Here is a 27,647-nt window from a genome sequence, read left to right on the forward strand (position 1 = left end):
CGGTAGTTGTCGTTCTTCAGCAACGACCGCTGAAATTTGCATTTTCTGGGCATTGTTTGCATGCACGTTTACTGGCACACACTATGCTGCAAATGCACAAAATGTCACGATACCACCGTACACGTGCACTAAATCTCACGATACAACCGCACATACACATGAATGCTATGCGTGCATAAAATGTCACGATGGAACCGCACACGCACGCATAAGCGTTACACGTGCACAAAACGTGACGATACAACCGCACACGCAAGCGCTAAACCCACACAAAATGTCACGATGCGACCGTGCAACCGCACACACAGTGGCGGCTATTTGTCTACTCAACTGGAAAGAAACACAGAAAATGGGTGAGAGGAAACGGTGGACAAGCCAGCGTCCTTGTGGCCAGATGTTCACGAGCGTCTGCTAGGCATGTGCTTGCTTGACTTTGTACGAAACTTACACCCTATTTTTAACAAAATCGCAGCGGGAATTCAGGTGGGTTGCAATTTTATCAAATACAATCACTGGAAGTTTATTAAAAATAAAAATTGAGGAAATTCAAGGATTTTCAAGGATCTGCAAAAATTCTAGGACTTTCAAAGCCTTGAAAACAATCTTTTCAAGTTCAAGGGGCTTCAAGGGTTTCAAGGACCTGCATGAGCCCTGGCTGGCACACACACACATGCCCCATATCAGTGGTCCTACGACAGATGAAATCCTAACTGGAAACCAAGATTATAAGCCCATATCATAATGCGACATCGTAAAAATTAGGTCATAAGGGTTTTCATCCTTGGCAAGCACACGGTGTCATTCTTGGAATCGTGGATGTCAAGACACTCCTTAGTGTGCTGGTAAATGCCATATGTATAGGTAAACCAGCCATGGACCAGACATAGTCCAAGTAGTTGCATGGTTAACTGACTGCGTTTTATTGTCTACCAGTGTTCAGTTGGTGCGAAGCTGGTAGTCTCCATTTTGTGTGATGTAGCGAACCCAGGGCAGCGCCTGGTAGCCACTCTTCTCTATAATCTTCAGATAGCGCACCTGGAGAAAGGACAACAGCAGGTCACATCTTCGCTCTGTTTAATGTTCCAGGCAAACATCATCATATTGCCATAAATCAAATGTGAAGTGCATATTTGAGCTATAAAGAGTGGAAAATGAAGCAAAAGAAATGTTGTAAGATGCATGCGGTAACCACTATAGAAGGTACAAAGATAAAGGACGACACAAACATTTAAAACACATGTGTTGCCTATAAGATGTTGCTGTTCATTAATGGATAGTAGAGAGTGGTAGATTAGGGGCCCCAAAAGTTTGGGGCCCTAAAGAGCTTTGCGGGTGTTAGCACTGGGGCACGCAGGAGTGAAGAGTTTTAGAATAGGGCTTTGTGTTTGCGGATAGTGTCTTGCGCTTGCAGGGCCATTATGGTGTCAAAGAAAAGCTATCATAAATGATTAAATAACGTACACCATTTTCTGATAACAAAAATAATTTTGATGTTTGAGTTTCCATGTTAAATTATAATTTAGAGGTTATGCTTTTAGCAGCAAACAATCAGTTGTGCTTAGTTTTCAGTAACCAACTTTAGGTGCCGTCACCAGCCAAGCTAAGCCGTGTCAGGCCTACGAGCCATGAAATCGACAATCGAATTTGGAATCAGCAGCGTCTAATGAATCAATCTTCATAACACATGCTAGTTGAGAGAAAGCTATAACCACAGTCACTTCTCCTAGCTTGCAAACTTCACGCGTTACCACGAATCGAACCCATCTTGGTGCTAGGTTAGAGCCGTTGCTTCGATGGGTACCGCCATGTTTGTTGAAGGGAAGCTTTTGAGCCTCCTACTAAATCAGTGAAATAGTGTGCCCGATGCAAAACCCAAACACAGTTTGCATTGCAAAAGGATGGCTAGGTGGGCTAGTTGGTAACACACATTAATAAAAACTTAGAGCACTAAAAACACAAAAAAATGTAGAGAAAGAAACACACACCACACGTGCTCACCCACCAGCGCACCTCTGGTGTGTGTTTCTTTCTCTACGTCTTTTGTGTTTTTAGCGCTCTAAGTTTTTTATTAACACTTTGCATCTCGTGCATGCAGAGTGACTTGGGGCCCCAAACGATTGGAGCCCCTCCTCTAAAGCTCTCTAGTACCATGCTTGCATAAACATAATGTGAGATTTCTTGCTCTTGTTAAACTTCAGCTTATAAGAGCAAAACACAATATCAGTCTAGAATGAAGTATTTTTCTAAACTCTATTTTCATTCCTACCGAGGTAACAGGTTGGTTGGAAAATTAAGGCTAAGCTCTCATTTTCTCAATTTTTGCTTTGAAACCGAAGTGCTGGTACACAAGTATGAACATCACAAATTTCAAAGTATTTTTGCATGTTTGGGTCATTGTGGTGTTGGAGAAATCCTTGAAATTTGTTCTGTTCAATCTCCGGTTCCTTTAGAATACAATGAAGTTAATCTTCTAGCAAAAAAATTTAACTATGTCTGAGCAAGCTCTGTGAAAATCCATGACATCACGGCGAGTTAGCGCAGAAGCTTCAAATCAGCATCCGTTGTTGGTCTTCGAGTCATTTTTGACTTACCGAGCATCTTCCCAAGGTAACAGTGGCCTTTTTGGTATTTTTGTAATTACCCTTAGTATTTCTTTCAATCAAAACTATTATTTGAATAGTGGCACAAGTGGGTGGTTTTACTTTGGCTTCACTGCATCAAATAATGATGAGTCTTAGTGCTTAAAATTTTTTAACTCTACCAATTCAAAGTGTGTGCAGGTATAACACATTTTTTTTAAAGCATTTTTGAAGCGTTTTAAAGAAAACACTTAAAACCAAGATTTGGCAAAAAGAGAGGGCTGGTGAAATGAAAAACAGTCATGCAAAAACTCCTCTGGAAGTTGTCTAAGTATGCATAAGCATTGTGCCACTTGCTCATCTCCACGCAGCCCGGTGTCATTATCAGTGTTCTGAAACTTGATCCAACCAGTATAAATGACAGCGCTGCGGACGGCAGCACAAACTGATGACACAAGCAAACTACTGCAGGTGGCAGTGCCAGGTACACTGACATTCTGATAATTACAAGCCATTATCACTATTTAGCACCTTGTCCATCCGTGTCGAGCCATTATCAACCGTGACCAACCATACTCCAGCTGCGGCTGCGTAAAGCGCGGCTGTGCGGGCCCTATCTTGAAAGCAATCTGCGATGGGGACAGAGTGCGTCGAGTGCCGATAGCTCCGTGTGCGTTGTGCTCTCGCTGCTTAGCATGAAGGAAAATTCGCTCACTGCTGAGGGCCCTATCTGAAATGTGATCATCTTACGTGAAGGACGGACAGTCACGTTTCTTCGCTGGGTAGGCATAGAAATGTTTACGCATAAAGAAGAAATAAGGATAGGAATAAGCCCTTCAAAGTACGAAAGCACAACCAAACTGCGAAATGGCAGCACGGCATGGTATTGTGCACTTCCTGTCAAATAGAATATTTGACTCTCGTACTCAGAATCCACTCAAGCCTCTCTAACAGTAAAATATATCACAATATATCACAATCTCCTTCAGAAAACAAATGGCAACAGCTGCATTTGGAGTTTTAAAATGACAGATAGTTGGAACAGGGCACCGTTTTTAAAGAGGTAGAAGCTGCCTTTAGTTTTGTTAAACAAAGATTGACGTTGTGCATTATTAACGATTTATTCTTTCTTTTTATGAGGAACTAGCAAATGGGTGCGAAGGGTGCCGGGAACAAAAATGAAGATTTGGAAAGTGCATTTTTCCCACCGAAGTGGTGCCAAACTGAAACTGCCAATGCTAGCTTCAGTGTCCTCATATTTTGAACATATTGAAAATGGGTACACATACTATAATGAACTGCTGATATAGTGACCGCCTTACATGTAACTATCGCGATTGTATTAAGCAGGCTCGACGGTATATCAGTAATGCACTCACGCGAGCTCATAATAATGACTCTTAAATGCATGCGAATTCTACAAACTTTCAGTGAAAGTTCAGAATAGCCACGCATTTGGTATAGTATTCATGTTTGCTGTAACGAGGCTTGACTGAAGTGACTGTGTATATTATAACCCCCCCAATACACACTGCAACGAAGAGCTCAGGTTAATGCAGACCATGTGGGGTTTTTGTATTAATGGGAAGTGCTGTCTCACGGCGTTGGACCCTTGTGAGCAAAATTGTGGATTTCAATCCTGCCTCTGACGACTACACTCCAATGAGGTTGGAATACGAATGCTCTACTGCACTGATATTCGGGTGCATACTAGACTCCCTCAGGTGTTCAATATGAATACAGGGACCTCAGCTGAACTACAGAGACAAAGATAACAACAACAAAAGACATACACACAAGTGAAAGCACTAGCAGCATGGAACTATTTTCGGAGGCATCTTTCGTGGAAAAGTAATGAAAAAGACTTTATTTTTGTGGGAGTAAGATGTCGTTCTCGAATTCTTTATGACGTTCGTGCGAGATTTGAGCCACCCGGTATACATGCAGTGATCTAGTTTCTGTAAATGCAGTGAAAAAGCTATGCTTTTCAACACGTCCCTCTGATTATCAACAGCCCCTAAGGGGCACTCGTGTTCGTCGTCTTTCTCGTGTGTCCTTCCTTTTTCATTTTCAGAGCTCCTGCAGAGCAATGCTTAATCAATTCTATCTACAAAAGGTGTTTCTGAATTTTTTCATTTTTTGTTGCCAGCGCTACCCAACATTTGATAATGAAATTAACAATTGTAAATGATCCAAGGAAATGAGCAAATAAACACACACACACCACACACAAAGCACCAACATGCTTGAATGAATAGTCATTAGCAATGTAGCACATGCAACAAGAAACTTGGTACAACGAGCGCATCAAAAAACAATTTTAACTGTGAGGTTTTATTTACAAAAACCACAATCTAATTATGAGATACACCGCAGTTGAGGACCGTGGATTATTTCGGTCAGCTGGGCTTCTTTAACGTGCGCTCAACGCACGATGCACAGGCATTTTTGCATTCCACTCCCATCAGAACATTCCAGCTGGGATCGAGCCTGTGACTTAGAGCTCAGCGGTGCAATACCACAGCCACTGCTGGGCTATCCTCGCAGGTGCAATGTGCACATAAGTGTGCGCACACATAAGCCGAAGAACAACAAGCAGCCAAAGAAAACAACGGGTGCTGACCTGTATACCGGAGGTGGTGAAGTAGGGTATCTCAAACTTGACCTGGATTGGTGCGCGCCCTTCCGTCTCCTCGCTCTCGACGCTGGGGAGGCCAAAGTGCGCCCGCATGAGGTACTCCTTGCCACCCTGCAAGTGGGGGGGCGACGAGAGCACTTACCGAGTTGCCCTTTCTACCAGCCAGGTGGAGAGTGTGACGCGATGCATAGAAAGGCTAACTCCAAGCTCAATGCAGATAGAAACCTGAGTGAGCCTCTCAGCTCTATGCTGCAATAGGACATATGAAATTAAGGCTTCCCACCCATAAACAAGTATTGAGAAAGATACTGCATCTCAGTTTCCTGGCTTTTAAAGACAAGACATATAAATGACCCCTAAATATTTTATTTTGTATCTAAATGCAAAACACATCAACAATATGCATGATCAACAAAAAGAAGAAAATATCTTGCAGAAATTTTTTCACCAATAGGGGTAAAGCCTCAGGCAAGAAACTGGAAGTGGGCTTCACCCCAAGCCACCAAATGCTCCGTGTTCAATTTGTGTAGACAGTTATCATATGTGAGCCATAGGTGCACATTTCATTTGCTTTACATCACATGTCATAAGAAGCCACCAAACAGACACCAAGGACAACACAGGGGAAATTACTTGTACTAACTGAATTAAAGAAATGATAAGTTAATGGAATTGAGAGTGCATGGAAAAACATCACATGTGCAACACCAGTGCAGCTGGACATGTTGCATTGCTGCGTCTCTTCCGACCTTGCTTTCAAAAGACAGTCAGTAGCATGCCAGACTTTCTTCCTCATCCAGTGTTTTGCTCCAAACCAACAAATGAAGCTTGCTGCCTGTCATTCAGTGTTGCCCGAAGACATTTAGTCAGAAACTTCACACTCGATACTGAAACTCTGCAAGAAACAAATTTTTTTCTGGTATGGTATGGGCATCCACCGTGGAACCGCGTCCGCGGCGGGTGCCTGGACCCACTAAAGAGACGCCGGACTCAAATCTTGTTGATTTGAAAATGAAAGTTTATGCTCTCTCTCTGGTATGTTGCCTGTAGGCAACACTAATCAATAAAGGGTTAGGCGGCTGTCAGTCCTCATTTACAGTGTGAAGCCTCAACTCCTGGAGCGCGCCACAAATAAACCGCAGTGGAATCTCATTCATTTGAACTCTAAGGAGAATGGAAAATTATTAGAATAAAACAGACAGAGTTTGAACAAAGGAGAGTCCCTTTGAATATTCTGCTCAATTATATGCACGGTAAAACACAGTAGCTGCTGTTACTTCTCAAAACAGCAATGGACGTTCCTTAGGTACTGCCTACAAGGCAGTCACTTCATCAGCACCTGTCCAGACAGCGATGGGGCCCGACATAGACTGTGACATGCAAACAAAGGAGCTCACTTCAAGGTGACAACAACCACAACCCTCTGTGGAAGCGGTGACTACCGTGAAGGCCAGTCTCCTGACCCTTACAAGTTGGCCATCGCAGGAAGCCCACTAATTGATGCAAGGGGGCAAACATCGAAGACTTCCATGGGAACTGCGTCGACTTTGGTTTCCCAAATTGCCACATGATTGCCTCGTATGCGAGGGTGATCACGCAACATCGGAAGTAGGATCCAGCTGAACGGCGCAACACCGTGGGAGGGATATTGTGAACGATTTGACGATTGGGATTGGCCGAGACCCAGTCATCAGATTCCCTAGTCCTAGAGAAGACGACTGTTTTAAAAGCGGGCACCCTTGGTGCAGTGTGTGTCCTGACGTCTGCAGATATGTGTGTCCTGACATGTGTTGATGTGTGCTCAGACACAACGTAGTGAGCTCAGACATTTAAAGCACTCCTACATGGAGTGGACTCCCCCATCTGGAGCCAGTGTAAATAATGTGAAATAAACCCTTTATCTTTCACTCCTACTCCCGAACATACTCATCCCTGTGCCAGGAGGATCCCTAGCCTAAACACTATCCCAAGTTGCAACACCGCTCAATAATTTGGAGTCGGTGAAGACCGCCTAAAAGTCCGCATAAACACAGTCTGAAATGTCAAATTTCGTCAGAAGTCTATATGTCACAAACAGCCAGAAACGCTTGTCAATGAGTTGCTGTGCACGTGCACATATGCTTGTGTGCGACCTGGTCAGTGTGTATTTTAACTATTGTCATGGCTGTCGCTACAGACAGATGAAACTAGGGTCTCCAAATGCACCAAACCCCATCTCCTACAACTTAAACTGAGACAGGCCATGCTGTGATAGCCATATCATTGCAATTGCAGGTTTCTTCGAAACAACCACTGTCCAATAGTTCCCTCACTCAATCGCCGCCCTCTTCATGGAGACATCGAGAATGGAGCTACCGCCATTTAAAGCTGCTTGATGATAACGACCGACAAAAATTTTTAATAGCAATCAACGAAGTCACTTAAAACCAAGCTTAACATGTAAAGGAAGAAACATGGATGTGTGGAACTTGTGCGATAGACCACGAATGCGGTATTATTCTAATGCACTCTAATGCAATCCTTCACAACTTGTAGCGACTTGGATTGGTTTGCGCTGTCGTTTGGGCAGAGTCGGCTATGACTAGATTGAGTGGGGAGACTGTCACTTTCGGGATCAAAGCGGCACTGACAACGTATCAAAATATTGCTTTTCAACTTAATGGTCAACTTGGTCAACTTAATGGCCGAACTGGCATGCGGTCATGTAGGTGAAGCAAGACAAAGTCCGGATTCTCAAGCCGTGTGCTGCAATGTGTCTGAATTTCCTTGAAGCTGTCCGGGTCAGCGACTGTACCATTACCAAGACCTAGTGCCTTACAACGTATATTTTTGGAAGCATTGTCTCGGTAATTAAGGATCCAATATGAGCAAGTGCAGGTAATTCAAGCTGGGAATGCAAAGGGAAGGATAATCACATTAGTGTGACCTGTGGACTATGTGCCCATCAGATAATGCTACAGACTTTAGCACTGGTCATTTGCTGGCGATGCAGAATGCCTTAAAAGCCGAACACTTTACTGTATCGTTAATTTGCTTACTCGCTCAAGCCTTGAATGCAATGACAGTATGCTAAAATGCTGCTCACGCAGCACTATACACCAGTTTCGTGGAGACGCACCGCGTGCGCTATGGGCCTAACGCATAACACGAAGCTAAAAGGCTCAATTTAAAGTTTGGACTTTGGCTCACATTTGTCCAAAAGGCGGTCGGTCCGTGAGAGCAGAGAAAGTTGGTTTGAAATAGCCATAGCGTGGTTCTAGGAATACGAATTTGTAACAGTTTTTCTCTATTCAGAGACCTGTAATCTTTACCCGGACAAACAGACCATTTCGAATTAGCCGTCCATACGGATCAAGAGATTTCGTATTACTGCGACTTCATCATAGTCACGAGTCGTTCAAAACGCACTTCAAATGCAGCATGGCTTCAAATGTGAAAAAGGAGGCTATTCATGTCGCCTGGTTGGTACACTCTGTCTATTTTGGCACAGCCGAAACAGCTCAAAATTCGTTTTATGTGATTGTGGCATCATCATCATCAGCATCAGCCTGGTTACGCCCACAGCAGGGCAAAGGCCTCTCCCATACTTCTCCAACTACCCCGCTTATGTACTGGCATGGCCGCTCGATGCAAAGCAAGGTGCGGCCAGCTACGTCGCGCCGCGGACAATAGGCGGGCGCGTCTCGGCCGAGTTTGCAGTTGTGACCGCTTTTCTTGGTGAGGGCGCCACTGCTCGGGGAGGCTTTCGCGACTTCGCGCCAGGGCTAAGCGGGCGGTGGTTTTCGCGTCAGAACGTGTTTGCCTCGTGCTCTGTGCAGTAATCTCGTGCTTTTTCGCGTGCGTGCGTGTGAGCAAGTCGGTTCGCACCAGAACGTGTTTGCCTCACGTGATATGCATAAATCTCGTGCTTTTTCGCGTGCGTGAGCAAGTTTGCCTACGCTTGCTGTGCTTTGTTAAGGCTCTACGGTATGCGTGTGTGCCGTAGCCAGCCTCGTTCAGGTGGCGCGATGTCGCGCAACTGTTGTGTGCCACTCTGCGACACAAATGCCAAAAAGGACCCGACTGTGAAATATCACGAGTCCCCCTGCGACTAGGAGCATCGAGAAGCATGGCTAAAAAATATCTCTCGCCAAGGAGTGTCGGGAAAAGGAAGCAAGTGGGAACCGAGCGATAGGTCTCTGGTATGTGCCCTGCACTTTACAGAAAGTGACTATAAAACGAACACGAAACTTAGGCTCCTGCTTCCGAATGTGGTACCGACCGTGTTTTTCAAATATCCACAGTACCTGCATAAAGAGAATGTGCAGCCTAAAAAACGCCATCGAAGAAACTTAACTGATCACACAGTAGTTGAGGCAAGCAATAACTGCGGCAGCTCAGGAGGAAGCCCCAACATCGAAAGTGCCTCGCAGTTTCTCAGCAATGAGGTGGAAGCTCTAGTTCCAGAGACTGCCTTAGAATCATGCTCTGAACATAGTTTTTCTGCTGCCCAGGCCTGCCAAACTACATTAGATATTGTGGACGTCCTAGAACAGTCAAAGAAAGCAGTCAAGAGATTGAAAAAAAGGTTGCCCGTCAAGGAGAAGAGCTGAAAAAGTTGCAGTCCGAACGCGACGAAAGGAAAAACCGCCTCTTAGTTTATGAAAGCATAAACGGAATTCAATCCTTTGTTCAGGTATTACGAAGAGCGGAAAAAAGAGACCAAGCTGCTCTTTTTTATCAGCAACCAAGCGGCCACTTCAGGGGAAAAAAAACCTGCCTACAATGAAAGAATCCTGCGGGAATGTGTTTTATGGAAAGCGTGCTCAAATAAAGGGTATGAGCATGTTCGAAGCAGAGGCTTTTTGAAGCTTCGTTAAAAGGGGCGCACTCCTTAGATAACCTCTAGCATCACTCAATATGCTTTGTTTTCATGAGAAACAATCTACTGATGATTATTCGCAATGATAAGCATTTTTATTTCATTTAAGTTAGTTTGCATTACTTGGGAAACTCTGTACAAGTTCTCCCTTTGTAAAGTTTTTACTTTACGTACGTGTTCACGAGAAGTGAATAAAATTACTGATAGATTGCTTCAAGCAGAGCCTCTCAATGGAAGTACACCGCCCGGTCGTGTATCGTACGGGCAACCGTGACGGATAGGGTTCAGGCCGAGGACAGATTTCCACCCCTGTGACAATCTGTTGGCGTTTGTGGCGTAATCAGCATTTCCAATGATGCCTTAAAAGATTTTGTCTGCAATTTACAAATATAAAACGCATTATTTGCGCCTTGACTGGAGTGGCGATCGCGCGTGCCGACGCAGCTGTGAAGGCGCTCTCTATCAGCAGCCATCCCCGAGCGGTGGCGCTGCAGCGGGCACACGGAGAACTAGGCCCGAGACGCCGTTCAGGCGCGACGCAGCGGGCCACACCTTGTGCTTTTGGATCGAGCGGCCGTGGTACTGGTTGTGGCCATGTCGTCCCTGCAAACTTCTTAATCTCATCCGCCCACCTAACCTTTCGCCGTCCCCTGCTACGCTTCCCTTCCCTTGGATTGTGGCATAGCCTACCCCAATCCTTTTTCATGTGGATAGAATCACAGTGGGTGGACAGGTAGCTGCCCAAACAGTCGATTTCCATTACTTCAACCCTGAGGGGACCGACAAATTCGATCTAATTATCCGGTGCGTCGAATTAAACAAGATGCAGAAAAACACCAAACATGCTGCTGATTCATTTGGCAGTATTTTCCAGATTCTAACACCCCTGAACCAAATGTGCACCCACTTTCTGTGTGTCCAAAGTAGGAAACTAACATAGAAGTTAAAGGGGTCCTGAAATATGTTTTATCGACGTCAAGAAATGGCAGTTGAAGTTAAACTAGGCTATGTCAGAAATACTTTGCAGCAAAAACAAATCATAAGAAGCCAACAAACAAAGATGTCAAGGACAGCATAGGGGAAATTACTTGTACTTATTAATTGAATTAACGAATCGATAAATCAATGGGTTGCATTACTGGGCTGCAGTGGACAAAAAGAACAAATGGCCACAGGTGGGGCACAAACCCACGTTTTCGCATACGGTGCGATGCTCTTACCAATTGAGCTACCGCGGCGTCGTTTTCCCATCCATTTTCTAAAGCATTTATGTTTATCTGCAAGAATGCATTGTCAAGTGCTGTCTATAGGTCACTACAAAGTGATCGCTGCCAAGGCGTCCAAACAGGGACGGCCAGAAGTGAGCGCGCACTGGAAAATGTACGTGTTGTATGACCTTAAGTTTCACATGGTTTGAAACTAGCTGAGTGTTCAAAACTAATCAAAATCAATGAGACCAAAAGGCTATGACACTGATAAGCAGGGTGGCAAAATGCAAGAGTAGGCTTCTTCCAGAAGTATGTTATCGAAATTCATCAGAAGATTTTCGCTTACTTTAGCCTGTTTGTTCAACTGTGTCAATAAATATACACAGTAACAGTAGTAAGAAGCAGACTGATCCAAATGTCCTTCTTGACTGATGTCGGCTTATCAGTCAATAGAAGCTGTCTATGAAGATCTTGCATATGACGACGTATACAAGCTGCCCACAGCCTCAAAGCAGGTGAGGAGAAGGCCTTGTTTGAAAAGAGAGTATTTGAGGGAAAGGCGACTTCACATTCCATTTGTGAGCTCTACTTATTGTGCACGACTACAGTCGCTGACTGATTTTTCGGACTCCAAAAATTCGGAAATGCTCGATTATTCGGTCTGCTTCGGGGCACCGCCATTCTCCCCATAGACCATAATGTATAACAACTGCTGAAAGTTCGAACACCTTGCAAGCTCTCGTATGATTTTTCGAACACTCCTTGAGCCAACTCGATCGAGAGCACCATGCACCGAGTCTGACCGGTGCATGGTTCGACTTGCTGAATGCCATTTTTGTTTTGAACAGAGCTTCCTTGCTGCCCCACAAAGTGGCGCCAATGCAAATTCCCGCTCATCATCATCGTTTCTGCCTGGTTCGTAGCTACAGCAGTTCTGGTCTCAGCTTAGTAAGCCATGTCAAGACAGTCCAGCAGCTGATTTGTTTCTTTCTTCATGCACGACGCTGCAAGTAGGCCACATTTTTCGTTAGTGCGACTGGTGTCGGCATGACGGCATGATGATGTTTGCTTTATGTGCTGTGTTGAGATTGCAGTGATGCAACGTGGCATACGAAAACATCGCGTCAAGTGTCTAATGGCGCCGACAGTGCCCGCGCAGACTGCGCTAGGGAATGCCGGCAAGCGGGTGCCTGGAGGCCTAGGATTTGTGACCTTCCGATGTGCTCCCTAGTGACGCCGAAAATCTTCTGCCGATACTTGAGCAGTGGTTGCATTGCAATTCCAGACACCGTCTAATCTGACAGTTTCACGGGTTCTGATGCTGCTGTACTGACATGTGCAGAACACGACAACGGCGAGATCATTCGTCAGGTTTCTACTGCGCTGCCGGACGATGACTTCGAGTCGGAAAATGATGCATCATGTGCTGCGCTGCCGTCGCATGCGGAGCACGTACAAGCAGTGACTGTGCTTTCAGCTGCCTATAGTGACCATACGACCCTCTCCAAGATTCAGGCTTATCTGATTGCGCGTAAACGAGACAGCGTGCAACTTTTTGTGCGCAAACAAACAGGGACGAAGAATAGGGGCAACACAAGGACGAGCGCTTTCCGTAAGCGCTCGTCCTTGTGTTGCCCCTATTCTTCGTCCCTGTTTGTTTGCGCACAAAAAGTATCAATATGAATATGTTCCAACTAGGCCGACTCGCAGTTAAGCGTGCAACGGCGCATTCACGATTTCTTCAAGCCTACTGCCGAGCCAAAATAATTGCGTGGAAATAAAGCATTTCTTTTTTTTTTTTTCCTTAATCTGCTTTTTCGGACACCTGTTTATTCTGACATTTCCGCAGTCCCCGTGAGGTCCAAATAAACGGTTGGCGAATGTACAAAATGTGGCTGAAGGTGTTCACAGCAGCGTATGCTAGTATTCACTGACTGCATTGTTTCACCAAGCGCGAGGTGTGGTTCAGGACCCCCGATGCAGGATATTCCCAAAAGCTCCTAAACAATGCACAACCGATATTTTAGCAAAAAAAATGGGCAAGAGTCGGATATGTGTTGCTCAATGGCGGTCAGTATCCTACAATACTGTATCCTACAATAGTATCCTGCAATTATCTGGCGAAGGTCAATTTTAGGATCAAAATAACAAAAGTTTGGGCCCACATAAATGCATGGGTGCCAGCCGGGATCGAATTAACCAGAGTCCAATGAATGGAACTCTACTACACTTAGAAGTCCAGAAAAGGTACATACGGGAAAGGATTTGACGCTCCAGATGACAGCGTTTTGCTCGGGTGCATATTTTACATTGCCAACGGTTGTCTTGAACTTGGGCGTGTCTGCGTCGTGTGGCACCGGGATCACAATCTCCACGTTGTTAGCAGTAGACCGCCGTTTGAATTGACTCTTGGCCTGCACAGTCCAAGACCGACCAAGATGTTAGCCATGTCATGTCATGGCTCAAAGAGAACACAAATAATTATAAACATGAAGCAAAATATTCTAAACTCATGACAGCCATATGATATGGGTCTGCTGAAGAAACAGTGCACGTAAACAATGAGAAGAATAAGAGGAATTGAGGGGCTCGACTTTTTATAGGGATGGTCAAACAGAAAATTTCAAGTTTGATTTGTATTTGAAGTGAACAGTAACTCTAGTCAAATTATTCTGGTCAACTAAGAGGCTATGTTTTGGACACCACTTATTCGAAACTTAGATAAACGGAAAAATCAGTCACAGGCATGGTGGCTTCGTCTCTGGCTTGTTTTATCTAGAAACTGGGTCAATGGCAAGGTGATTGGTTCACCAAAATTGAAACTGTTCATTGAACATTTAAAATTCACGTTCATTCGTTCCAAATAATTAAAATATTCCTAATACTACTCAAATTCGATCTGAAGCAAATACTGAATAGAATAATATTCTATAGATTATTCGAAAATATTAATATTCACAAGAGCCTAACAATTTAGTTAGAATGATGGCATGAAGACAACAGACACTGAAGCTTAGGAAAGCATAGGCGATCTTTAACCATGTTTTTCAATTTGAAATATAGAAATACTAAGTAAATGGGAAATGAAAGTGTACAAAAACACAGCTTTCTGTTGGCAAGAGTCAAACAAACCTGTGCAATGTAAGCGTGATACTCTACCAATAGAGCCACATAAGTGACTTTCCCTAATCCACTTCCTCGGGTATTTGGGTGGGCATACAAGATACAAATCTGGGCGTGTTAGCCCATACCACTCACAACCGCGGTGGCAGACGGGGAACACTTTTTTTCAACAGCAGGCATCAAACAGTATGTGAACACAGAAAAATGTGAGAAAGATCACACAGTAGTACTGGGTGTATAAGTGTTGTACGTCAGGCCATGAGAAATTAATTGGTGTCTTCCTTTGCTGTTTGCCAGCAATTTAGACTCGTGACCATGTCTTGTAAACAAGCTAACCATAGCCGTTAACAGCAAACCAATTCATTTTAATTTTTTTACATTCACAGGCCTACCTACAGGTCGCCAAATAATGCACTCTTTTAAGTATACTGCTATCTCGAAGCAGAGCAGTATTGCATTCTTTTTTCATCCAAATACCGCTGTTGAAGCCAGCAACTGAAACTGTGAGCTTGTGCTCAGCAGTGTAGTCCTGTAGCGACTGAGGCACTTCGCAGGGTGCCCAAAAACATGCCTAATCTAACATTTGCTAGACGTAGCAAAAATGTGCTATTACCATAACACTGGTAATGAGGAGGCAGAAACGGCATACCAACCTTGACCATGTACTCCACTCGGCTATGGGCGTGGCGTTCGATCACAGACTCGATCCAGATGAGCGGTTTCACCTGGATGTCCATACAACACGGGCAGGCTAAGCACAGGACAAAGTGACGCGTTGCACAACATTTGCCGCGAAAATTGCCTAATGCATTCACTGCTGCAGGACTTTGTGAAAGACTCGATTCCTGTGCGTTATGACCCACTGGTGAGTCAGCAGGGAGCTGTGCTCAAGGTGCAGAGAGATGACGCTAGGGCGCATCAAACCAGAAGCAACAAGTGTTTTTTCCTCTCAAGTGATTTCTAGCAATGATGTCGCTTGAGCACTACAGGAAAGCCATGCACCGCCGCGACCCACCCGTGACCCACCCGTGACCCATGTCACAGTGAACAAGTTAAAGAAGTGAAAGGACATGAAAAAAGACACACGCAAACACAAACTGCAGCAGTGGTGAAATGGTAGAGCGTCCGCCTCGTATGCAGGAGATACTAGGCTTGAATCCTTATGCCGCTGGAAGCCCATTTTTTTTCTAGTGGGTAGAGATGTACTCCAACCTGGCACTCGATTGTTTATATGGGTTCTCACCTTAAAAGGGGGCCCTATAGAGACATGTGAAAGTCTCTGGATATCCGTTCTCACACCACAGATTTGGTGAAATAGTCGAGCATCTGCCGCTGCTATGGGAGGCCGATGATTGCTGCCGCCGAGCCCCAACGGTAAAACAGGTACAACGCACTCTCGGGCTGGTGGCCGGCAACTATGGGAGTCCCAGACGGATGGAAAGGACACCCACCCATAGGGAAGTGGGCGGCACGGGAGTGGCAGATTCCTTTCCGAGTTGTTCTGGTGTTTTGTTTGTCTTGGTTCTTCCACAGCTAGCACAGCTGTCTGTACGAACCTCTCCCAAGTATTGCACCGCTGGAAAGCCGGAGCCCTAGTTGGGGATTGCTTGTACTACTTGTCTTATAAACTGGTGGGCGCCCAGTGGTGGGTATCAAACCATGCACTTCCTGCAGCTGAGCTGGGTGCTAACACACACATGCACCTAACTGTTCCTTAGAATGTCATGCCAACAAAGGCTGGACGTCCACATCTATTAACGAAGCATTGATTGTAAATTTTTGCCTCATTTTCATTTCTTTACTGTATAGCTGTTCGCCCAGTAAATACGCCATGGAGCCACAATTCCCCGAGAGCCCAACAACTAATTCAATGCAGTACTTTTTAGTGGGACTAGTTCAAAATGTCTGCCCGAAATGTGACTGTTTTTGCATTCCACCTCCATCGGAATGAAGCCGCCTAGTTACATATCAAGTATACTCCAAAAGTAATCTCCAAATCTAGATTAACTCAACGTTACCCTTTAGCGTCCCTTTCAAGCCCCGTTGAACGGATGGACGAATGACTCACATGGGTGTTGAGCCGGTACGACATGAGCTCGAACTCGCCGTCCGGTGGAATGAAGGAGATGGTGCGGTCGTTCTCAAAGCGTGACAGTCGCACGCACTGGTGGAACTTGACATCTTCCAGCTCCACCGACTTGCTCTTGCCCCCTGGGCAGATGAAACGAGTCATTTGCAATTGCCCAGAGAGCACACCTTAATTAAACCACTACTGCAAAAGTCTCGCAGCAAGTTGTTTACTTGGGCTGACCAGTTGGGTTCTATTGACTCACTACTATCGACAGTACTATCCATGCTGCGGACCATAGGTCGGCAGAATAGGTGGATACTCACTAAGCGATATCTTGGCAGGCTGTGTAATCAATCGCACCCTTTGGCACTCACTGACATTTCTACTTACACCCACTCATACTCGCTAGCACTCGCTTGTGTTTATAGCTGTTTCCTTTCACACTTACCAGCAGCGACTCACACTCCTACTCACATGCCCTCCCACTCACCGGCACTCACATACACACTCATGTCCACTCACACTTTGCCAACTGTCAGTCACGTTCCTACTCACATACACTCAAACTCCTCGCTAATGACTTTCGTTCGTACTCACGTTCAACAAGCACTCATTCCTGTGCACACTCGCGTCAATTTACACCCTTCGTCGCTTATGCTCCATGATCTCACATTTGTGAAATCAGTGTGGAGCAAGTAGGAGTCGGTGTACTCGTAAGTGAGCATGCTGACTGATATTTTAATTGCTACCAAACTATCAATGGCAAAGCAACTATTGATAGTACTGCCAATAGCACAGAACCACACAACATACTGCACGTGATCACCACAACGTAAACATGGAAATGTTTTTCTGCGTGTCCCAAGCCACATGCTATGCAGACTGTGGTAACGATCATAACGCTCTGCTTTCTCACAGTGCACACACCACCAAAGGATGAACATGGAAACCCCGCCTTACTACAAGAACGAAGTTTTTACAAGGTATAGAGTTCCATGATGGCAGCGCAAACACATGTGACACATTGTTCACCAGTGCCTGGAGTTTCGACCATGGTTAAGGAATAGCAACTCCCTAGAATTATATGAAGGCCAAGCCAAAACTCCACAACACCACTCTCCGAAGTGACTGAAGTAGCATATTGAATGCATGCTTCTGACATCACTACTAGCAGAACAGATGCTTCTCAGCTGCTGGATATACATAATTTCGAACAGGAGTGGACTGAAGGGCAAGAAAGTTAACACTAAGTCACAAGTGTAGCTGTTCAATTATGACAACAAAAAACAAATGTAATGACCACACCGCAATTAATATAGCATTTATCATGTTAAGATTTGAACCCCCTCATACGTCAATTAGTTATGCCCACTTAAATATAGTTTCACCACATTTCTTGCATATTGAGAATTATGAAAGGTGTACAGCTGCAGGAAAGACAAGAGTTTTAAAATTTCCAACAAGTTTTATCAAACTCACAGAATGCACACTTTCATGCGAGAACTCACTGCAGGAACATCAGATATGAGCATGCTGAAAAAGCACATATGCAGCCACTTGAAAAAGATGCTCAATGTAAAAAATTGCCAGAAACATGGAAAGTGAGCCCACTACACAACATGTTGACACAAGAGCGAGCAGCCCGTCATCTGCCTTTAAACTTGCCTTACTAAAACGTTTTACACATATTATCTAACTTGCAGCACAAGTCCAATCAAAAGTGTTTCAAGATGCATGCGAGACATTTTCATTATCATTAGTTTAATCAGTGCTTTTGTTTCTAACGTACTATTTTGGCATGCGTAATTGGGCACACAGCACCCTGGAGGGGTTAAAATAGAGAAAGCAAACTAATTTTGTTGGTTTGGCATAAACATGGTTAGTGTTGAGTAACTGATAGGCACACTACAGTAGAACCTCGTCGATACCATCCCGTTTCGTACGATTTTCCAGCGCCAAAGTTCGCTATTGAGAACACAAAGCATGGCCTCACACAGTTACGCTTCTTTTTACTGGTTACGATAAGCGCCTTCACTGATCTGTTTCACAGCATGTGAGGCGTAGTGCCATTGAAAGTATACTGCACACTTTTAATTGGTGATGAGCCAAAAACGTGCTGTCGTTCCTTGCTGCAGGCGGCACAAAGTGGACGTTATGTTTAGCTCTGGCGGCATCGTGGCATTCAGCGTTGCTCGCCAGCTCGATTTTGTTTCGATTTCCCAATGCCAGTCTTGAAACAACAACACACTTGTCGGGTAACTAGGGGCCCACGAATTCGACACGAAGCGCGCCATGCTGCAACGATTCTCGCTGAGTGGGCACGTCGAAACTTCCCGCCAACATGTTCCAGCCACAGAAGCTGCTCACCCAGGCCAAATTTAGAGGAGCACGAATGTAACCTTGCAGAAGTCGCCAAAATGAAAATGCAAGTCTTATGCTGCAACGATTCGCGCAGCGCTTCGCTTTACGTAGATGTCAACGACCGTTCAGTTTGCCGAATTTTTCAGTGATTTCGGAAGGTACGTTTTGCCAGTTAGTACGCTTTTTCTTAAGTTTTTTTTTTCCCAATAACATATGAATGCGATTCTGCTGTATTTGAAATTTTGACAGCAAGGACAAATATTTCATTTGCCGTACAACTGTTGAAAATATGCACGCACTGAGTGTTACTGATCGTCAGTTTTTGTAAAACTTTTGGTAGTATTGTTAGTCAACAATTACAAAGAGATCGGTAGCACTGTCAATCCAACTCTATCAATATTCTATCCATGTCAATCATTGAAAGTGCCATAATACTATTGATGGTACTAGTGATAGTTTCTTGATAAAGACTATGACGGTGCTATTGATACTATCAGTAGGTTTAAACAAAAACTAGTGTTGGTCAATTTGATAGTTTTACATCATTTTTGCTTCTTACCACCACACATTTCTTTTATTAATGAAAAGGCCCCGAATGTGATGAAAGAGCAACCTACGTACCACAACCTAGCTTTTCACTCTAAAGCAACGTAATAAGATGATTTACCTACCACAAAAGTGCTTGGTACGAGGCAAAAGATGCTTCGCATTAGAAGCTTTCTTTAAATAATGACACCGTCTTGAATAAGAAAGAGATCTGAATTATAGAAGATGGTGCCGAGAATCCTTCTACTCACGTCCTGTGCTCTCAAAAAGGACCTTGTCATTGAGGCCCAGGCGAAGCTCCGGCATGCCCGAGAGGTAGACACGCATCTTGATGCAGCCCACAATCTCGCTACGCAGCACGCTGCCACCGGCGTTGGCAAGCAGGTTGACCGACTCGATGACGTCAAGGAAGACCTCGTTCTTGCGGTAGCGGACGCCTTCCGATCGCCAGGAGACGGCATTCGTGACAGCCATGGGCAGCCGCGGCTGCAGCTCCATCTTGTGGCTCTCCTGGGTGATGAACTCCTGCAGGATCTTGCCGTCAGTGGTCTGCGGGTAGCCAAAGTCCATCAGCTCGTCCAGCAGCTCGTAGATTATGACGAAGTTGTCCCGGATACTCTCTTCCTCCAGCTCCTTAAAGTACTCGCTGAACACCTGAACGCATCAGAGGCAGAGACATGTTGATTACATGCTGTAGACTTGACACAAATGCAAGCGGTGTGGACATAGAAAACACCAACAATACTGCAGCAGCTTACACAATGTGATTATATGTTACAAGTGGTAAATTGTTCACTCTGTTATTGTACTTCAAAAAGAAGTACTTCTTCAACACTGTCTAACATTATTTCATGCAAAAAATGTGTAAATATGAGTAAAAAAGCACATTTTGGCTTCGGTTTCTATTCTGTATGCAAGCACAAAAAGAAAAAAGAAAGGCACTGTATACTACTACTTACTAATACTATAAGGCATCTGACATTTGGAGCATTGTTAGCATGTTCATATTAAGCCTGGTGATGCAGCTCTTAATAACAGTGCATAAAAAAAATTACATTTATTTTCCTCCTTTGCCTTTCAACCTTATATTTTGAAAATTCCAATTCAACACCCCATGCAAGTGTACAGTTGCTGCTATTGTACTTTATGTCTAAAAAGATAAAGTGAATTGAATGAGTAATTCATACTTACAGTAACTATCTTATGAAGGAATGCAAATATAAGAGCAACATTGGCGTTCTTCTTCGAAGTCGCCACCACTGAAAGAACACAAGGTCAAGGGCCACAAGCATGGTTTTTGGTTTCTTAACACACATTCAAGTGAGATGCTCACATTTCACAGGATAACAAAATGCTAGAGCATCCAGCCTGCATGCTTTATGACAACACGTTGGCTCATATGTGGCATTAGCACACGTGCAAAAATGATATTTCTTACACACTTCAGAGTCTACAATAGCCTCACACGAAGCAGCTAGAAAAAAATTAACCAATGATTACGATACTCCCCAATGCGAAATTTGAGCGCATCTCTACACATGTTTTCATTTAGCAATATACTGAGGCAACAAACTTGAGTCATGTAGCAGTGTCAGCAATCGTCGAAAATTTTGTCTGCGGGTCAAGTGTGTTGGTTTTTATGCGTGATTCACCAAAGATTCCAGTGTAAACACTGGTGCCGCTTGGCTTTCATAAAGTACTACACGATTCACGTCGCGCATGCAATCAGATTACAAAACAGTTGCAAACCATGGAAATTGAAACAACCATGAATGAGACCAAACCAAGCAAACCAAACAGGCACATGTGAGAGCTGATGTGAGTACGTAGACAATAGTACGAAATGAGTGGTCTGGCTGAGACCAGGTACGAGAAGACTAAGTACTTTCCTACATTTATTATGAGCTGATAACAAAGAAAGCAAAAAATAACTCCAGGTTGGCCCATCATGCAGGTCAGATAACTGGTGGCAGCAATCACACCTGCTGTCCTCCCTAGCCAGCTGCTGCACAACATGCCAGAAAGTCAACAGATGTTAATCTGAAAACCTTTACTTATGAATGCTCCATCAAAAAATTAATTTGTGGGGTTTCACATGCCAAAACCATGATCTGAATATGAGGCATGCTGTAGTGGGAGACATCAAAAATTTGGACCACCTGGGGTTCTTTAAGGTGCACCTTAACCTAAGCACATGGGTGTCTTTCCATTCCACCTCCATCGAAATGCACCCGCCATGGCCACGATTCAATCCCGCACCCTCGTGCTTAGCAGCCCAACAACATAGCCACTAAGCAACCATGGCGGGTAGTTTCCTCCAGTAGGAGTTTATGCAAGACCTTATACTGTCAGTGCATTTGACAACTATTGTTATGCAAAAGCAAAACTAACATGCACACTTCTGCACAAGACTCGTTCATTATTTAACCTTCCGCTTATTCAGTGCCACTGCCATCAACTGCAGGACAAGAGGCCCTCCAAGAGATTTTCAATTACGTCATTAGTGCCATCAACTTACCCAATGCAGTACTCATGTTTCCTAAACCAAACCGATCCATCTGCGCTCCGTCTTCAGTGCAACAAAGGATAGGGCTCGAGCCAGCCAATCAGCAAGAACTGGCTGGGTGTTGTTCCGAGAAGGGCACAACTAATCCTTTTGTGAAGCTTTCATTCAATAAACACCGCAAAGAGAGTGACCAGCCTTTCTTCTCGTTTTCTTATTCTGGTTGGCTGACGTGAGCCATAGCATTTTTTGCACTACACCGAGTTCGAGAAATGTAGCAGCAGTAGCCCCATTTACAGCCTTCAGCTGCACTTCCCTTCCCTTCGCACCATTTGTTGCTTAAAGGGACCCTAAAGGAAAATATTTAGTTGAGCGATAGATTGAGGGATTAGGCTTCTGCAATAATAAATTCGTCCTTTGCAGTGAGAACAGAGCATCTGCATGCGAGAAAGTGATGAAAATGGGAAATGAAAGTGGCGCCAGCTATTTTGGACTATGGTGCCTCTGACCGATTCACAAGGAGCGACAGAGAGGGAGGTCGCGTGGGGACTACGTCAATTCGTCCACTTTGGCCCAGACGATAACAATCGTGGAGCAGCAGTGGAATTGGTGTCAATTTTCCATGCAACTGTCATATATCGGCATACAGACGATGGTGACATACTTTTAGATGAATAATCTAGTGATGACATGCTTCTAGATGAACAATCTACCAATCTAACTTGGCTTAATATTTTCCTTGAGTGTCTCCCTAAATACAAAACAGGTTATCTGTTCAATGCACTACACGACATGCACAACTCTTTTATAACCTAATCTAGAACTTCCTGTACATATGAGAGTGATGAATGAGTGTGTTTTCTGTCAAGAGTATTGTCCTACAAAGAAATTCTTCAGCAACAGCAGTTTGGACGAGTGCACCAGCAAAATTCTCGGGGCCAGCCTCGTGGCCAGAGAAAAGGATACAGTAGAGGTTGTTGTGCTTGATGTACATGAAGGCAATGTCCGAGTGCCGGAGGATAGGCGTCACGCAGCCTTCCTCTTCCTTCTCCATAAGCAGAGTCATGAACTTGTCGATACATGTCATGTCTATGTCTCCGCGGTAGTTGCGCGATATCAGCACCTGTGCACAACGGAACGCAGCAACAGTTGTTACAGTTGGCCAAGAGACCTGAGGCTCACGCCCATTACAGTGTGTTGAACAAGAATCGGATGGCCTATTCTAAATGGCAACTACAAATAAACTTCCAGGACTGATAAAAACTGAGCAGTGAGGAAAGGTGAAATTGCATGCTAAAATGAAAAGAACAGCAAGAATAATAAAATAAATAGAAATATCACTAACTCTAAGGCTACACAGACAAACAAGCAAAGCAGATGCAAATTTTAACAGGGCAATAGCTCGGATTTGACAAGGAAGTTGTTCACAACGGATAGGTTGGAAAAGATAATGTTTGTCAAGCCAATTCTAGGCACCTGTGGATCCTTGTCAGACTATGATGTCTGCTGCAAAGAATAAAACTATTGAAAGGACGTGAATGCGAAGGTGTGTAGCCACTGTTCCTTGCCTTTTGCAGGAAGTGGTAAGCACGAAGGCTCAGTGAGAGCCACCTGGTGCATAGTCTCAGTTGGCATGGCATTTGGTTGCCACAGGATAGCTAGCAGGTTTAGCTACCAGCCATTGCAGCGTACTTACAAAGGGGTGGAAAGCAGAAATGCTCATGTAACGAGATGTGGATACATGTTAATGAAACCCAGGGAGCCAAAATTATTACAGCAGCCTTCAATAAGTCAAACATCCAGCTTTTTGGATGAAACAAACAAATCATCAAACAGACCCTTTATTAACTGACTAAATTGGTTTCTTCCCATAACTGTTAATGAAGTGACTTCAGACCATTTAATGTAACCTAAGAAATGTGTATTCTTCCTGCAAGCAGCTTTTAGCTAAAGAGAGTTGATTGTTTAAGTGCTGCAAGTTGTCATTTGTTTTGTCCTCACGGTGCCATCTGCTGGCATTTTGGTATGCTCAGATCGTGCAGTGGCTGGCCTGAAATGACAGTGGTGTCCACTTCAAACCCCGAACCAGTAACAGTGTACTTGCGTTTTGCACAACTCACTTTCCGCATCAAGGCGCAAATTCTCAGTCACATCCCAAAGCCACAGTTTGAATGTGAGGAACGCTGTGCTTCAGAAAGGTTGCAAATTAATTTTGACCACACAGGTTTGTGCAACATAAGCCATGGACCCTTTTCGTAATTGTAAAGCTGGATTTCTCATGAGGCAGTTTGTCACGCTAATGGCGGTGCAGTTATCTTTTGCAATCGGCTTGTACGAACACAGTTTGCTTCTCTAATGCCATGAAAAATGTCGGCATGACTCTCATGACGAAACCATGCACAAGCGACCAGAAATATGACCTGATGCGTCATATTTCACCATATAACTAATGGTGCCACGGGCTGTCACACCATTAGTTCGGCAAATGCACAATGCAGAGAAGCACACTTGCAAACAAGAAAACGAGTCTTGTACACACAAATTTCAGCATTTCGCCCACATCACATATACCCTGTGCTGTGCAGTTAGCGGTGGAATGCCGCAGTTGATGAGCCAGTTTATTCTGTTCAAATACATAGGTCAAATGAACTAATAATGTACACTTTCTATGTGAAAATGTCAAAACGGGGTTAGCACAATTGATAAGAAAGCTGTGCAAAGGTACTTGAGAGACCTACAACTGAGTTCATGGAAATAAAAACCATACCTTATGAAATAATAAGTCAAGCCTGTCACCTCTATTAGAAAAGAATTGGAAAAACAATCACTTTGTTTAGAAAGGAAGATCATGTTAGATGTGAAACAGTGAACGTATTTTACATGGATCAGAAAGGTGACATGCAACTGTCACACATCTGCCATTCCAACTTACGACGAAAGCTTTATTGATAAACAATTATAAAAGAACCCTGCTTATAAAGAATGCTTCACAAGAAATCCTTGGCAAGTTGGTGTTAATTGAAATCAATTTAAACATTTCCGTTGGAATTCTTTAACTCGCAACATCACGCACCGATGGAAATGACTGAACTTGTCAGATTTGACAATTTTCGGCAGATTGGGCAGCGTTCGGTGCTCCTAGAACTTCTTCAATAAAAAGATGCAAAATTTGTGCTGTGGTCTGCTCGACAACATAATTTTTAAATGACATCAGCAGTGAAGACACAAAAGCTACTCTTGGATGGTCAATTTTCTGATACGATGTATAGACTATTTTAGCAATACTAAGTACTCATGAGTGCTTGTTATTCTGATAACTGCATTCAACTAATATCAAGTGCTCCTTTATTTGCCCCACTGTGTGTTGCTTTTATCCACCAGCACTTTGACAGCGTACGTACAAACTATTACAGGCAATCCTTCCCGTAGTGTCAAGTTTTGATTCACACAAGAGCTGAGCCCACACTCGATTTCAGACCAGCGACCGAAGCTTGACCAGCTTTGTAATCTAGCACATTTTACAGCCTAGAGAATGCTGTAAAGAATGAAGTGCCGGCTGCAATGAGCAAAAAGAAACGCTCCCTGTACAACAAGAACTTACCCGCCTTCACATTATTGAAGCTTCTGCTTTCCTGAATATTACGGGCATCAGTATGGATAATATTGACGCCAGGTTATCTTCATAATTTTTTTTTTGCATGTTATAACTAACGAAAGTTGTGATAAAGGAACCAGGTGCATATTTTGTATTTCAGATCTTTTTTTCTTTACTCTCGACAATTATACTAAATATAGCAAACTATTACTTTCATTCATGTTTCTTGAAGTGCTTCTTTGAAGTTTCACATAAAAATTATCAAAAATTGTCTGAGCAATTATTATTGCTATACAGCCATTCAGAACCCTAGTGATCAGTCTATAATATCATATCGCAGTATATGTAGCAACTACAATGTCTTGAAATAAAATGTTAAAAACATAAACGCAATGACGATGAGAACATTTCTGGCTGTAACGAAAGAGATAAGGGGGCGCATCCTGCTTCTGTAGTTTACAGTTATTGCTGCTGTTTCATGCATCTACTTTCTTACAATAAATATAAGCAGAAGCTTTCTAAGGTAAACAAGAGATTTACCTACTTGAAGCTCATTATATTCTTGTGAACAAAAGTCACAGTCGGTGTGACTGATGTGTTTTAGCATTCTAAAGCATCACAAGCACTATGACAGAATCTGTAGCAGAGAAATACAGATAATTTTGACCACTTCCAGTTCTCTAATGTGCATGCAGATGTCGGCACACGAGCATTTTTAAATTACACCATCATTGAAGTGCGGCCGAAGTGCCAGGGTATAAAACTTGCAACCTGGCATTCAGCAGCAGAAAGTACAGCCACTGAGTCACAAAGGCAGGTACAGCCAATGTGAGTTTTGCGAATAACTGCACTGAGTGTGGTTCTTGTTCTGTTACCCTATGTTACGCAGTGAGTTTGCTGACAGCATCCGAACTATGACTCTTGTTCTGCGACTAAATGGTTCTTCAGTGCCCATCCAAACACCTGGCGTTCTGATAAACAGCTCGCACCATACGGAAGGCCCTAACTTGTGCATGCCTCAAGAACATTTAGAAGGTAAATGCTAACACAGCACGAAGGTTTAGTTTTGATGATCCTATTACAAGTAAAAGAAATACATGAGTCAACCCACTGCTCTATTTAAAGGGAACATACTCTTTCAAGCACTCACTACCAAGCTTGTTACCCTAGAGGTGGTTTCATCCACTTGTGGAATCTCTTTTTAGCCGGCTGTTCTAAGCTTAAACGTCACTCTTAAGCACGACTACATCACTTTCTTTCCTCCACCTTTTTTTGCTTTATTCGCTTTCAGGCTGTTGTCTGGCGAGGGATACGCGCCGGCGCGCTCTGCAGCAACGTGTCTGAATACGGTTCGTGCCTGACGTAGTTCCGAACATACTTCAACGAGACCACGCCCACTGCGTACAGAAAGTGATCACGCTGCGGCCGTTCCAACATAGCGTAGCGCTACGCTGCCGCCGTGACGAGAGCAGGCAGCTGGCGGTGTCGATGATCTAGCCCGAGTGTAGGGCAGGGAAGCCAGCAGTGGCTCGCTTCCTGCCTTGCCGCGGTGGTCCAGCGAAAGCTTGCACCGAGAACACCGCCACCAAGGATCTGCTGAGCGCTTACCTTGCCCTTCAGGTCCAGTATGTAAATGGCTGAAGCAGACATGGTGCCGGATTATCTGCAACGGCGAGAGATAAACAGGAAAATGGGATGTAGAACAAGAACCGAATGCAACGGAATGCAATGCGAAAGCGAACAGCCGGCGCCGTCGCGCGACTGCAATCGTGAGTTCAGACCTGGGGCAACTTTACGCAGTTAGCCCGGGCGATTAATCGCGCGAACACTAACACCGGTTGGCGGTGCTGTGTTGAGCGGAACTGACAGCAAATCGCGGCCTTGAGTAGCCGGGACACGAAGCATCGTAAACGGCCGGCCCCGGAATCGATACGTACCGCTGGCGATGACCCGAGGAAGCAATCAAGTGGTCCCCTTGGTCGCAGGCCCTTCGCGGTGGCCCGCCGAATATGTGCTACGCTTCTCAAACCGCACTCATATCAGAAAAACTAGACGCAGAACGGGCGGGACACTCAAACAGGGCATCAACGGAACCACGAAATCTGCCAGCCGCTGCCAAAGGAGTCCGGCAAGTACCGCTGGAAGATACTTGACTGAGTGGC

At 44.3% G+C, this 27,647-nt stretch overlaps 1 protein-coding gene across 1 annotated transcript; it reads right to left on the minus strand.

Annotated features, from left to right (window-relative positions):
- Positions 1-896: 896 nt before the first annotated feature.
- LOC139049931 (AP-1 complex subunit mu-1) lies at positions 897-27,647 on the minus strand. Its single transcript, XM_070525821.1, has 10 exons — positions 27,423-27,647; positions 27,094-27,148; positions 22,857-23,013; positions 20,579-20,646; positions 19,639-20,041; positions 16,478-16,620; positions 15,063-15,134; positions 13,542-13,700; positions 5,203-5,328; positions 897-1,035 (listed from the first exon to the last, which is right to left on the minus strand). Exons 2-10 carry the CDS (start codon positions 27,133-27,135, stop codon positions 937-939), a joined length of 1,269 nt encoding a protein of 422 aa, XP_070381922.1. The 5' UTR covers positions 27,136-27,148; positions 27,423-27,647; the 3' UTR covers positions 897-936.

This window comes from Dermacentor albipictus, chromosome 9 (genome assembly GCF_038994185.2).
Source record: "Dermacentor albipictus isolate Rhodes 1998 colony chromosome 9, USDA_Dalb.pri_finalv2, whole genome shotgun sequence".
NCBI lineage: Eukaryota > Metazoa > Arthropoda > Arachnida > Ixodida > Ixodidae > Dermacentor > Dermacentor albipictus.

Excerpts from the sequence above, each read along its gene's own strand:
- LOC139049931 (XM_070525821.1), bottom strand. The coding sequence starts at position 27,135 with ATGTCTGCTTCAGCCATTTACATACTGGACCTGAAGGGCAAG. Across the intron at positions 20,647-22,856 it reads CAAGCACAACAACCTCTACT|TGGTGGCGACTTCGAAGAAG; the intron begins GTATCCTTTTCT and ends GTGTTCTTTCAG. Across the intron at positions 1,036-5,202 it reads TCACCACCTCCGGTATACAG|GTGCGCTATCTGAAGATTAT; the intron begins GTCAGCACCCGT and ends TCCTTTCTCCAG.